Source organism: Melanerpes formicivorus, unplaced genomic scaffold (genome assembly GCF_026170545.1).
Source record: "Melanerpes formicivorus ecotype bairdi unplaced genomic scaffold, bMelFor1.0.p_v2 SCAF_10, whole genome shotgun sequence".
NCBI classification, from domain to species: domain Eukaryota; kingdom Metazoa; phylum Chordata; class Aves; order Piciformes; family Picidae; genus Melanerpes; species Melanerpes formicivorus.
Genome location: NW_027142362.1, coordinates 18192753 through 18204194, shown reverse-complemented (window position 1 = coordinate 18204194; position 11442 = coordinate 18192753). Strand labels below are relative to the sequence as shown.

The following is an 11442-nucleotide window of genomic DNA, read 5'->3' as shown; positions in this document are numbered from 1 at the left end:
TCCCAGCAGCTTAGGAGATAGTGTTTCAGTTAAGGTACTATGGACTTGGGCTTGGTTTATTGTACTCTAGAAGTTATTGGATAGGGAGAAAGAAAAGTAGGAGCATAGTAAAAAGCATGTTAACTTTAGTGGCTCTACTGGAAGAACCTGTATTTTGATAGGCCAGTGCTACTTTGGGCTAGAGCTTGTCCAATTCTATTTGAAGTTTGTTCTTTTTTCAATTCTGCAACTAACCGTGTGGAATTACATCATTTCTTTGGGCCCCGATGCCAGTTTTTAAAGATATTAGCAATCTTATTTCTAACTTGGAGAGCTCTGGAATACAATGTTGTATATTAGAGCTGAGTGGTTTGTTGTTTCCTGCCCTTCCCCCCCCCCCTCTAATTTGTAATGGTAAAGAAACAAATCTGGTTTTGTTTTTCTGTATCACTGCTTTGGCATGTGACTGCACTCAAATCTGACACTTCTAATGTCTTTGGAAGAGGCAATGCTGAGAACCTTCTTTTGTAAGAATCTTTCTGTCTTAGCTCACCTTCTCTATCTGGGATTAGTCTCAGTCAGAAGAAATTAAGTCACTGCTAAAAGGAGATGAGTTGAAAAGGAATTTGCACAGGATATGCCTTTGTTTTTGGAACCAAATAATCCAAGATAAATTGTGAGTAACACCAACTGAAAATTTTCTTTGAATCAAGAAAATTAGATGTGGAAGTTTACAAGTTGCTTACATCTCCACATGATTCCAGAGCATTCATCTTCATATAAACCAGTGAACTCTTTGAACAGAGAAGGCTGTGTAGGCTATGCTGTTAAGTAACTGCTGTTCCTCTTGGTGTGTCACTAAGCCGGTATTTTGGTGTGTTGGTTTCACTTGAGACCTTCATAATCTATGGGCAAGGTCTTTCAGATGTGGATGAATGCTTAGGTTCTCTGTCTCCAACTTTAACTAGGAAGAGCAAGGACTGCACAAGTAACATAAAAAGAAAAATAATTCTGACTTTGCTAAAAGACTTATTCTGTGGTTTAAGCCCAGCCACCACATGGCTGCTCACTCACTTCTCTTCCCCATCAGTGGGACAGGGAGGAGAGTTGGAAGAAATGTAAAAACCCTGTGGGCAGATTAAGGACAGTTCACACAGAGAGAAGCAGTAATAGTAGCAACAATACTTTTAAAAGCATATATGGAGCAATGCACAATGCAATTGCTTACCAGCCAGAACCAAACACTCAACCTGTTCCCAAGAAGCACTCCTTCCTCCTGGGCATGAGCGTGAAGTCATAGACTATCCCCTTGTCTGGTTTTGGGTCAGCTGTCCTGGCTGTGTCCCTTCCCAGTTTATTCTGAAAATTAACTCTATCCCAGCTGAACCCTGGACAACTTACCATGCAACAGATTTGAAGTGGTGCTTTTTTTCACCTCTCAGATTTAAACACTTGTCTCTGTCTGTCTCCATTTGTAACAACTTTTTTTTTTGCCAGGGCATTGTCTGTCAATAACAGATGAAACACTGTTATTTAAATAGTATACACAAGCAATACTGCTTATTTCTGAGACAAGAAGCAGCCAAAGTTAAACATATTTGTGAAGAGGATAAAAAGTAACTGTTAACAAATCTGTAAATAACTTGGCAGTATACAGGTACACTTGTAAAATAATGGAAGGGTAGTTTTTTCAAGTTTTTCACTACTTCAGGCTAGGATTCCTTCCACCCCCTAAACACCTTTTTGTAGGTGTACAGAAGTTTCTTTGATAAATAAATTATTTAGATGTGCTTACAGACATCTATTTCATGGATGGGTTGGTTTTGATGCAGTTCTTTAAATAGAAAAGAATGGGATTTTTTTTTCTTTCTCTCATAAATACACATTTTCTTCTCCATTTTCCAAGGGAAAAAGGTAACACTTTGCCATAGTCAGAAACACACTGACCCAGTTCTACCTGATTTAGTCCAGAAACTTGAATGAACCCCAGTCCCCCAAAGAACCAGTGACAGGTTACCATTCTGAGCTAATATGTATTGATTTAAAGTAAATGAAAGAGACCCAACAAGCAAAATCAGATTAGGCAGCAGTGGTTCAATGCAGTCTTCTGTGTTGGATTTGAGTTCTTTCCCTCAGTCAGCAAAGCAGGTTTGTTTGTTCTAAAATAATATACTAGATATGGAGACACTTGCTATTTAATGTTGAATTTGCATCTGCAACCATTTAAAATTTTTCTATCAAGTTAGCATAATGCTGTAATCCCCGCTGTAACAGATGTCTTTACATAACTTGGACAGCTTCCCCACTGGGACCAGCAATACTGTTACTTTATTTGCTCTCTTTGAACAAACAAATGCCCAATGATTTGTGTCTGAGAGCCTCTCTGCCAGTACTTAGGGGTTTTGCTTAGACTATTTGCTGTGAAATCTTAGCATTTTAAAAAGTCAGCGTTTTACATCACGTTCAGATTCATAATCTCTAACAAAATCACAGTGACACACCTTTTCAAGTAAGTTATTTAATTTCTCATCCCATTTAAAACAGTGTTTTAAAGATCTGTGCCACTGCTGTATTAATGTCATCTACATGTATCCTATTGCGACCGTTTGAGGCTCAACCCACTACACCTGGTTCTATTGAATTGCATCAGATGTTCTTTGTATAATGCTAATTCTCTACTAGAGACCTTTAATTTATAGAGGTGGGAGCATTTACTGACCAAAAAAAATTACTTCTGAAATATGTTTTTGGTATTACAAAACAACCAAATTAATCCCTCAGCATTACAGGTGGTGAAAAGCTGTTGGATCTGTGGAGAGTGGCTGGATTTCATGTGACAAGGTGGGAAAAATGCACAAGTGATACACATTAATTCACAAATCTTCACTTTCAGCTACTGGAACCATAAGAAAACATGTTGGATAATTGTTTTGTTCATCTGAACGGCCAGATATGCTTCTGGATGTGTAAATTATATTACTGGAAGAGAAAACTCCTCCAAATAGACTTTTTTTCCAGATGGGAGAGAATGGGAATTAAAAAATATATATATATGTAGGTTTGCACACCATTAAGTAGGATGCTGAGGGGTTAACTGGTTTAATAGCTCTGTCTAGGAGCACAGCCACGATACAGAACACCAAAAAGCCATTTCGTTCAGTGTATTTGATTTTATTGAAGGTGGGGGGGTTGTGTGTTTGGTGTGGGGGGGGTTGTTTGGGTTTTTTTCATGGCTATTGACAGAAAGTGAACTTTAGCAGGAGCAGCACCAGACGTTAAACGGAGCCGTGCGGCAGGTGCCAGGTGCAGGTGGCCTGCCAGGTGTTTCAATACAAAACCAAATTAATTACAGTTTCAGCTCTGCTTGTAGCAGGACGTGGAGTCACCGTGGTCCACGACCTGGCCCTGCCTGCTTACCACAAGAAGTCCTAGGATCGCTTGAGAACAGGAGAAAGGAAAAGTACGCTACCCTTGCCTTTGGGGCGGAGTGCCGGGCGAGAGAGCGCGCTGCGCCCCGGTGTCTCTGAGAAGAAACCCTTGGGTCTAAGCGCAGCGCGGGAAGCTGAGCCCTCCCGCCCCTCAACCCCGGGCGTTCGCCCCGCCAGGCCCCGCCGAGGCGGCGGCCCCTGCCCAGCCCTTCCCGCCCGCAGTCTCCTCGCGCGCGGCCGCTGAGGGGCTCGCACCCTCCCGTCCCGCTGAGGTTCCTCTGCCAAGGCGGGCAGAGCGCCTGCGCCCGTTCCGCTCACGGCGCGGGAATCCCGCCGCTCCTGCCACCCCGCCGGTCGGACTCGCCTAGGGAACGCGGGGGTCGCCGTGGCGTCTCAACAGAATACCCGGGCGTAGAGGGCCCTGTGGCGCAGGTGTTCCTCGAGACACTGAATGGCGGCATCATCCACCTGGGGGTCGAACTTGTTGGCCAAGAGGTGGTGCTGCTGGAGCATCCAGGACACGTCGCCCACTCCGTAGATGCAGACGGCACGCTGGTGCTGGCCAGTGCAGGGTGGGTAGGGCGCGCCTTTGCTGGTGTCACCCTCCATGTACTGCCATTTGACCAGGCGGGGCAGGGCATTCATGTCCGAGAGCTGGAACTTGTCACTCTGAGGCATGGCGCCTGGCACACCAGGCATGCGGTTGAGAGTGGCCCAAACATGCTCATCAGGGCTGTAGGTGTCCTTGGCCCACTCGAGGAACTTCTGTGCTGTGGGGTCCTGAAAGACGTGCTGCACGAAGGCCCTTGTGACCACGATGTATGCGTTGCCCGTGAACATGGGATAGTTGTGGGGTGGAGGCCCTTTCTTTGTGGCTGTCCGGGAGATGGACTCTGCCACTTCGTGGTGGTATTTCCAGCGCTCCTGCTTGATGGCCGAGGGCCTCTCTGACTCCATGCTGTTCCGTCCCTGTAGGACCTTCAGGGCACGGACGATCTCGGCGTTGGTCTTGATGGGAAAATCGGTGCCACAGGTGTTGAGGAGATAGCGCCATGGCACGGGGCTCTCTAACAGGTCCTGCATGCAGTTGAGGTCAGCCTGCAACCGGGACCAGGAGGCATAGACCACCTTTTCCAGATGGCTAGCCACAAAGACGTTGGGGAAGCAAGCTGCTATGGCCCGTACAGCCTCTTGGAAGGCAGCTGGGGACTTGCGGTCAATGTGGATGCAGTAGACATTCTGGGGAGCATAGACGGACCGCAGAAGCCGCTCAAACATCTCAATGTTGTTGTGGATGACCATGGAGTAGGCGATGGGGAACTCTGCTTCCTCTTGACTCAGGGGGAATTCGATGAACCGCCGGGTCTCCTTGAAGGCGATGCAGTCCCTCGTCATGTTCAGGTACTTGTCGGGCGTCAGGGCACCCCTTTTGTTGGCAAGTATCAGGTTTCTGAGCTGTGCCTGACGGATAGCTCTTTCGTCCCCCTGGACGACCCCGGAGCAGTTGATTCTTCCGTCGGGGGTGAGCCCCAGCGCCCGGAGGCAGTGGGGCTGGTCGGCAGGGCAGGGGCGGCTGACGCTGCGCAGCGCCACGACGGCGGCCAGCAGCAGGGAGCCGAGCAGCACCGCGGTGCGGCGCCGCGACGACGGGGGGCTCCTGTCGCACAGCCGCATGCCCCCGCCACGTGCGGCCCGCTCGCCCGCCGCGCGCGCCGAAGCGCTGCCCGAGCCTCCTGTGCCGCCCTTTGCCGCCTAGCTCTGGGATCTGCCGTCGCCGCCCGGGCTGTGTGCAGGGCGCTCGAACCGCGCCGAGCGTAACCTGACAGCCTGGGAGCCTCCTTCCTGGGTAGTGGTGAAATCGTGGCTGGACGATCTCGGCGGAACCGCAGGTGAATTATAGGTGAATAAAAGGAAGTCTCCTCCCTCCCTGTGGCGTAACAGCCTTGGGTTTTATCAGCACTGGAGGTGGTTGTATATCTTGTGTGTCTGTTTAAAAGATGATATTTTGTCTTACTCCTGTCCAGTGTATAACACAAGGAAAATTCCTCTAGACTGCAACCCCATGTAGCACATTCTTAAAAATCACTTTTCTAGGTGTCTTGGGGATCTAACCTGTTTTTCCAGTGTTGAGATCATTCCAACATACAGGTCAAGCAAGTGACAGCAACAGCTCTGTAATCTAGAAGCCCAGCCGCACCAAGCCTTTTGAAGTATAGTGAAAGATTATTGCAAAAGATGTTAGATAACTGGGCAAAGTGGAATTTCTGCTTCTACAGTGGAAGCAGAGGATGAAGACAGGGGCCCCGATTTATGAATAATTTGCTGTAAAGTGTCTGCTTAAAGGAAGAAGTGATAAAATACTGGTGTAGAGTGGCAGGACCTCCTGCATGCACATACACATCTTGGCTAAATATCACTTAGCAGGAAAAGAAGGATATATGTGATTGACTAGAATATGCCTTGTGCTGTGATGAGCAAAATAATGTCCCTTAGGATTTGCAGTCATCCTGAATGACTTTCTGGTTTGAACCAAACATGATACCTGGTAGCAGATTTGGAATAAAGGGCCACTTTCAGTGGTCAGTCAAAATTTCTAAGATGCATTTTCTAAAATACAATCAGAGATGTATTTATTAATTTATGTTTTTCTTTTCTCCAGATGTAGCAAGGAACCAAACTCACAGAACCTGCAGCTGGGCTGAGGACAGTTGACGTAAGTGTAGGTCTGCACAGAATCTAGAAAACAGTTGTAGCTACCTCCCTGGTTTCAAAACTGAGATTATTTGTTGAATTTTTAGCTTTACCCAGTTCAGTAAAGAATTGTCTTAGATGTCTATGGTCCATAAATTCTGAAGGCTGTTATGAAAGGTGACGTTGTGATACATACAGTGTTTCCCATATGCATAGCTGTCAGTTTGCCTGTGCTAAGTACCAAAGTGAATATCCTTGGGAGAAATGTGGTGGAAAAGGGCTTGGGGAATGTATACAAAATGGTAGATGGGCCAGCTCCTTTCTTAGTGCAAGGAAGACATTAATTCCATTTATAGGTGTATTTTGCTCCTGAAATTTGCTCCTGAGCTTGTTCACCTGGAAAATTTTAAAGTGTTTGAGGAAAGGTACTTTCTAAGAAACTCTTGGAATGGGAAACTCTTGGCATAGAACAATAACAATCCTCTTGGTGCATCTGCTGCTCTTCTAAGCAGCTCTTCCTCTCCTAGTCACCTCAGCTGGACTGGATTCTTGCAGTATTGTATGGAGGGTTCTTCCCAAGTTCTTGCAGTCTTGGGATTTTATTTTTCTAAAGCAATGTCTTTGTGCTGATCATCTGCTCTGGTTTCAGAACGCAGATAGCCTGTTTCATACAGCCACTGCTTGCAGATCAGGAAAACAGGAATATATTTTACATGTTGCATAACACTGTAAACCATTGTTTCTGCTTTAAGGTTCTGGCTGCTCTGTATGTGTTGTGCCTTGTAACAGTCTGGTGGAAGAAATCCTCAAATTCATGGTCCCACAGGAAATGCCAGAAATGTGATGACTCCACATAGGAGCTCGTAAAGGGGCTATAATTGCATTTTTCAAAAATGACAGTGATGTGGTTTAGAAATGTCATGGTGTTTTTCCCAAAGGTGTTCTCCAGAAAGTTGAAAAGGAACTGTACTTTTTTAGTCACATTTTTAACACCTGCAATTCTTTGTTAAAAGCCGACAATTGCTAAGTCTAACTAGAGATTTGAAAAAGTGTTTCTAATGTTCTCAGCTCTACTTTTCAAGCCATCAATGTATTCTGTCTGAACAGTGCCAAAAGCTAAAATAAACCCCAACCAAACGCAAGAATCTACACTTCAAAATAGTGTATGAAAGGACAGCAAATAGTTCAGGTGTTTGGCAGTGATGGCTGTGGTTTAAAGGTCACTATGCTATCGTAAGACAGACTCATCTTTATTAATTTCCAGAATTCTTGTCAATATCAAAGAATGAAGAGTTCTTCATTAGTGTGAAGACTCCCAGTTGAAACAACTTTGGTAAGTTTAGGCACCACATCTCTTTAGTAACCTTTTGTACCTGCTTCCATTTTAATAGGTCATATCAAGTCAGAAGTTCCTCCTTTTTTTTAGCTTTCCTATTAAGGGATAAAATTAATAATTTCAAGGCAACCTCCTTGCTTAATTGCACAGCTTTAAGGTTGTGGTTCAGGTTAATGCATTGATGAGTGGAGAAGAAACATGTGTTCTACTTTATTTTCCAAGGGGAAAGATATACTACATGATAGTTTGCTGATGGTGCCACACTCGGTAAAGCACCTGGTAGAAATTTAGTTTGTGATGGCAAGGCTCATATTCTCAGTGAGTTCACCTGTACACAGCTTGTAGAAGGAAGTTTTTCATAGGAAAGCAGCACTAGTAAAGAGTGGCAAACAGAGCTCATTTGGAGGAATCAGCCTGAAGTGGTGGTTACTAAAATGTGTAAGGAAAGGATTTTTATATATATTGATATATGTGTGTGTATATGTTAAAGTTTAAAGAAGTCAACTTCTTTATGACTTTTAAGAAATACATGAAAGTAGTGAGTTTTGTTAACCTAATCAAAAAGAAATCTGAGACTAGGCTTGTGTACACTACCAAAAAAATCTTGTTACGTGCCATTGCTTCAGTGGGCTGAGAATGTTTGGTTTAGCTTCTTGATCACAAGTTGTTTGATAGGAATATTTTATTTTCTTTTATTTAAGTTGGAATCTCTGCAGTCTGTGGATCAGCCTGAGGCGATTCAGAGGGACTCCACCTCTAAGATATAATACCACTTTTAAGTTATCAGGTCATAGTTTTCTTTATCATTCTGCTGCTTTAGTGTTTTATATTTTCTGTTTTCAGAAGAGACCCTTATTTCCCACTGATCCACTTGGAGGCATAGTGTGTGCTGGGATGTCATTTTGGCCATACGAGCTAACTGTAGCTGTTACTAGCCCACAGCTGACTTTGGTGTTTTCCAGGATGTTTGTGTCAGTGGGAGGAATTTTATATTCAGGACACAATGACTCTCATTTAACCTTTGTGACTGATAGTTGTTTGGTTTTTATGTGTCATCTAGGTAGTGAAGTAAGCCTTAAGTATAAGGAAGTATATACTGCAAGAGGCTTAAGTGTAATCAGAAAGAAATGTACTATCCTTCACACTCTGCTCCAGTGTAAGGCTCCACAGGCAGCAGCCTCTGTCAGAAAACCTGTCCTTTATGTTCTCTCCACTGGCTGCAGCTGGGCACACTTGGTCTCCACCCTCTCCCACGTTCTTCCCTGGCCTTGGCGTCAGCAAATTGTTTCTCATGCTTTCTTCACCCCATGAACTGTTGACCAGTGTGTTTGGGGTTTTTTTTAAACTCTTTCCAAAACATGTTTTCACACAGGCACTACCAGCTTCACTGCGTGGTTCAGCTTTTTGTATCAGGCACAGGGCTGCTTCTGGTCTCTTATCACAAAGGCCCCCTCTGCCTCCGCATAAAATCATTGCCATGTTAATGTGGTAGATTAATCTTTGTATCTAAATTGATCCTCTTACAGAGGTGAGTGATAGGGTTGTGACTTACGGAAAAGGTTCAATGGATATGTACTTGGCAATGCTGGGTTAAAAGTTACACTTGATTACTGTAAAGGTCTTTTCCAACCTAAATGACTCTATGATTCTGTGATTTTCTAAAAAAATTTTTATTGCTTTAGTCTTTCCCTTATTCCTTCTCCCATCCTCATCTGGCTACATATTTGCATTGAAGCTGATGCTTTTTGATATAGTTAACATGTCAAAAACATGTAGATAATTATCACAATATCACAGTGCATTAGAGGTTGGAAGGGACCTCAAGAGATCATTGGGTCCAACGCCCCTGCCAAAGCAGGATCACTTAAGGTAGTCCACACAGGAATGCATCCAGGTTGGTTTTGAAAGTCTCCAGAGAAGGAGACTTCACGACCTCTCTGGGCAGCCTGTTCCAGTGTCCACCACCCTCACTGTAAAGAAGTTTCTCCTCATGTTGAGGTGAAATCTTCTATGTTCAAGCTTGAACCTTTTGTTTCTTGTCTTATTACTGTGCACCACCAAAAAGAGATTGGCTCCCTCCACCTGACACCCACCCCTCAGATATTTATACACATTGATGAGCTCCCCTTTCAGTCTTCTTTTCTCGAGACTAAACAGCCCCAGCGATCTCAGTCTGTCTTCACTGGGGAGGTGCTTAAGTCCCCTAATCATCCTTGTGGCTCTCCGTTGGATTTTCTCTAGCAGTTCTCTGTCTTTCTTAAACTGCAGAGCCCAAAACTGGACACAGTATTCCAGGTGTGGTCTCACCAGGGCAGAGGAGAGGGGTAGAAGAGCTTCCCTAGACCTGCTGGACACACTTTTCTTGATGCACCCCAGGTTAATGGATAGCAGATAAGCTAAAACCACAGAGAGTCAGCTTGCTGCTTCTCTCCAAAGTGATATGGATTAATTATGTGAGAAATATCTACCGACATAAGGCCTGTAAAAGTATTTTCAGGCCTGCAAGTAAAAATACTTAGGTCTCTCTCTGATCTCCCTGTAGTGTTTGATTATATAAATCAGTGATACTCTCATTGACTGCTACTTAAGCAAAATTGTTCCTAAATATCCTTTATACATAATTTCCTGCTAAGCGCATGTTAAAATATTCTGTAGTGAAGTGCTGCATTTAATTTTTTTATATATGCTCCCATAGGGAATTTTCTTACTTGTGTTACATAAAAATGGATATTTTCCAAAAGAATTTTTTTTTTAAATCAATACTTCCTTTGAACTACACTCACAAGACATTAGATTTCTCTCTTCCTGGCTCTTCAGACCTCGTTATATTGACTGTGCTGATATTGTGATACTTATCTGCAATTTCACAGAATCATATTTGGCTTATAATTGGAAGATTTGTAGTTTTAAAATTACTTACAAACATTTGGAAGACATTATGATAACCTTCCCATTATGTATCTTCAGAAACCAAAAAATGTTCAGTGTTCTGTTTTTACATGGAGCCCTTGGCACAAATTGCTTTCCTGTTGTGGGGGGGGGAAGGTTAGGGAAGTGAACAAGGAAGTCTTGAGGTTTTAAAATAAATAAAATAAACCTTATGCAAATACATATGTTATGTGTGTACACTTGATCATGTTAAAGTTTTACAGACAAACATGGTCTTATGCAGGTTTTGCTTTTAGGAATAGAAACTATCTAGTTACAGACTTTAGCTTTGCTTTTCTTTCCATTTAATTTTGGATGAATTATATTGCTCAGTCCTGTACTCCGTAACAGGCCAACCTGTATCTTTACAAACTGCTATTACTGCATCCACACTGGCATCATATTTGGTGGTTTTGATGATTAATTAGAGGTTAAGACAGTCTTTGAGGAAACCGTTGGTTGTAATTTTTCCTTTTAGAATTCCACTTCATTGGTGGTTTGTGGCAAATATTTTGAAAGCACTGTATGCAATACCTCTCGGTTTGCTACCACATGGGCATGATTCAGAATGAACATCAAAAGGCAGAATACAGTAAGTAAAAAATCAAACCACAGTGATTTTTCTAGCATGCGTACTAGCTCCTGTTTTGTAACTGAGCACCTTACAGTTGCAGGCTGGTTGCTCTGGTGCTTCTGGACCTCTGTGGAAATCTTGCTGGAGAGTAAAGGATATCTGCTTTTATCCAACACAGAATAGCTGGACTGGATGGTATGGAGGAACAGTGAGTATGGCTTTGAAGAAAACTTAAGCAGATAGTCATAACTGGCATATAATCAACAGGATGTTAGTTATTACCTGATGTTTTACAGCAAAGCAAAACTCTGCTTTGGTACTCTGATAAGGTATAATGTTTCCTAAATCTCATTTTGTATAATTCAGCAAAATAAAGGGATAAGGCATTACTCACCTTATGCAGAGTATTGGAGAGACAGGCACATAAGTGAGATGATGCTGGTAAAGGTGTTTAAAATTTTTCCTTTAAATCACTCTTAAAACTGTCACTGTTTCTGACTGTGGTA

At 43.3% G+C, this 11442-nt stretch overlaps 2 protein-coding genes across 3 annotated transcripts in view; one reads left to right on the top strand and one right to left on the bottom strand.

The window, feature by feature from the left end:
• Positions 1–381: 381 nt before the first annotated feature.
• GCNT3 (glucosaminyl (N-acetyl) transferase 3, mucin type) lies at positions 382–11442 on the bottom strand. Of its 2 annotated transcripts, none has more exons than XR_010988013.1 (2): positions 11331–11442; positions 382–1484 (listed from the first exon to the last, which is right to left on the bottom strand). XR_010988013.1 is itself a non-coding variant. In XM_068144010.1 (2 exons), the coding sequence occupies exon 2, from the start codon at positions 5079–5081 to the stop codon at positions 3801–3803; it is 1281 nt and encodes a 426-aa protein (XP_068000111.1). In that variant the 5' UTR covers positions 5082–5393; positions 11331–11442; the 3' UTR covers positions 3130–3800. The 2 variants fall into 2 exon arrangements, 1 of the variants encoding a protein (XP_068000111.1); XM_068144010.1 differs by lacking the exon at positions 382–1484 and adding an exon at positions 3130–5393.
• Positions 11122–11442, top strand: part of OTUD7A (OTU deubiquitinase 7A) — a 138847-nt gene continuing 138526 nt past the window's right edge. Inside the window, exon 1 of the mRNA XM_068144007.1 lies at positions 11122–11144. The gene's annotated coding sequence lies outside the window, so the exon portion shown is untranslated. The remainder of the gene's footprint in view (positions 11145–11442) is intronic.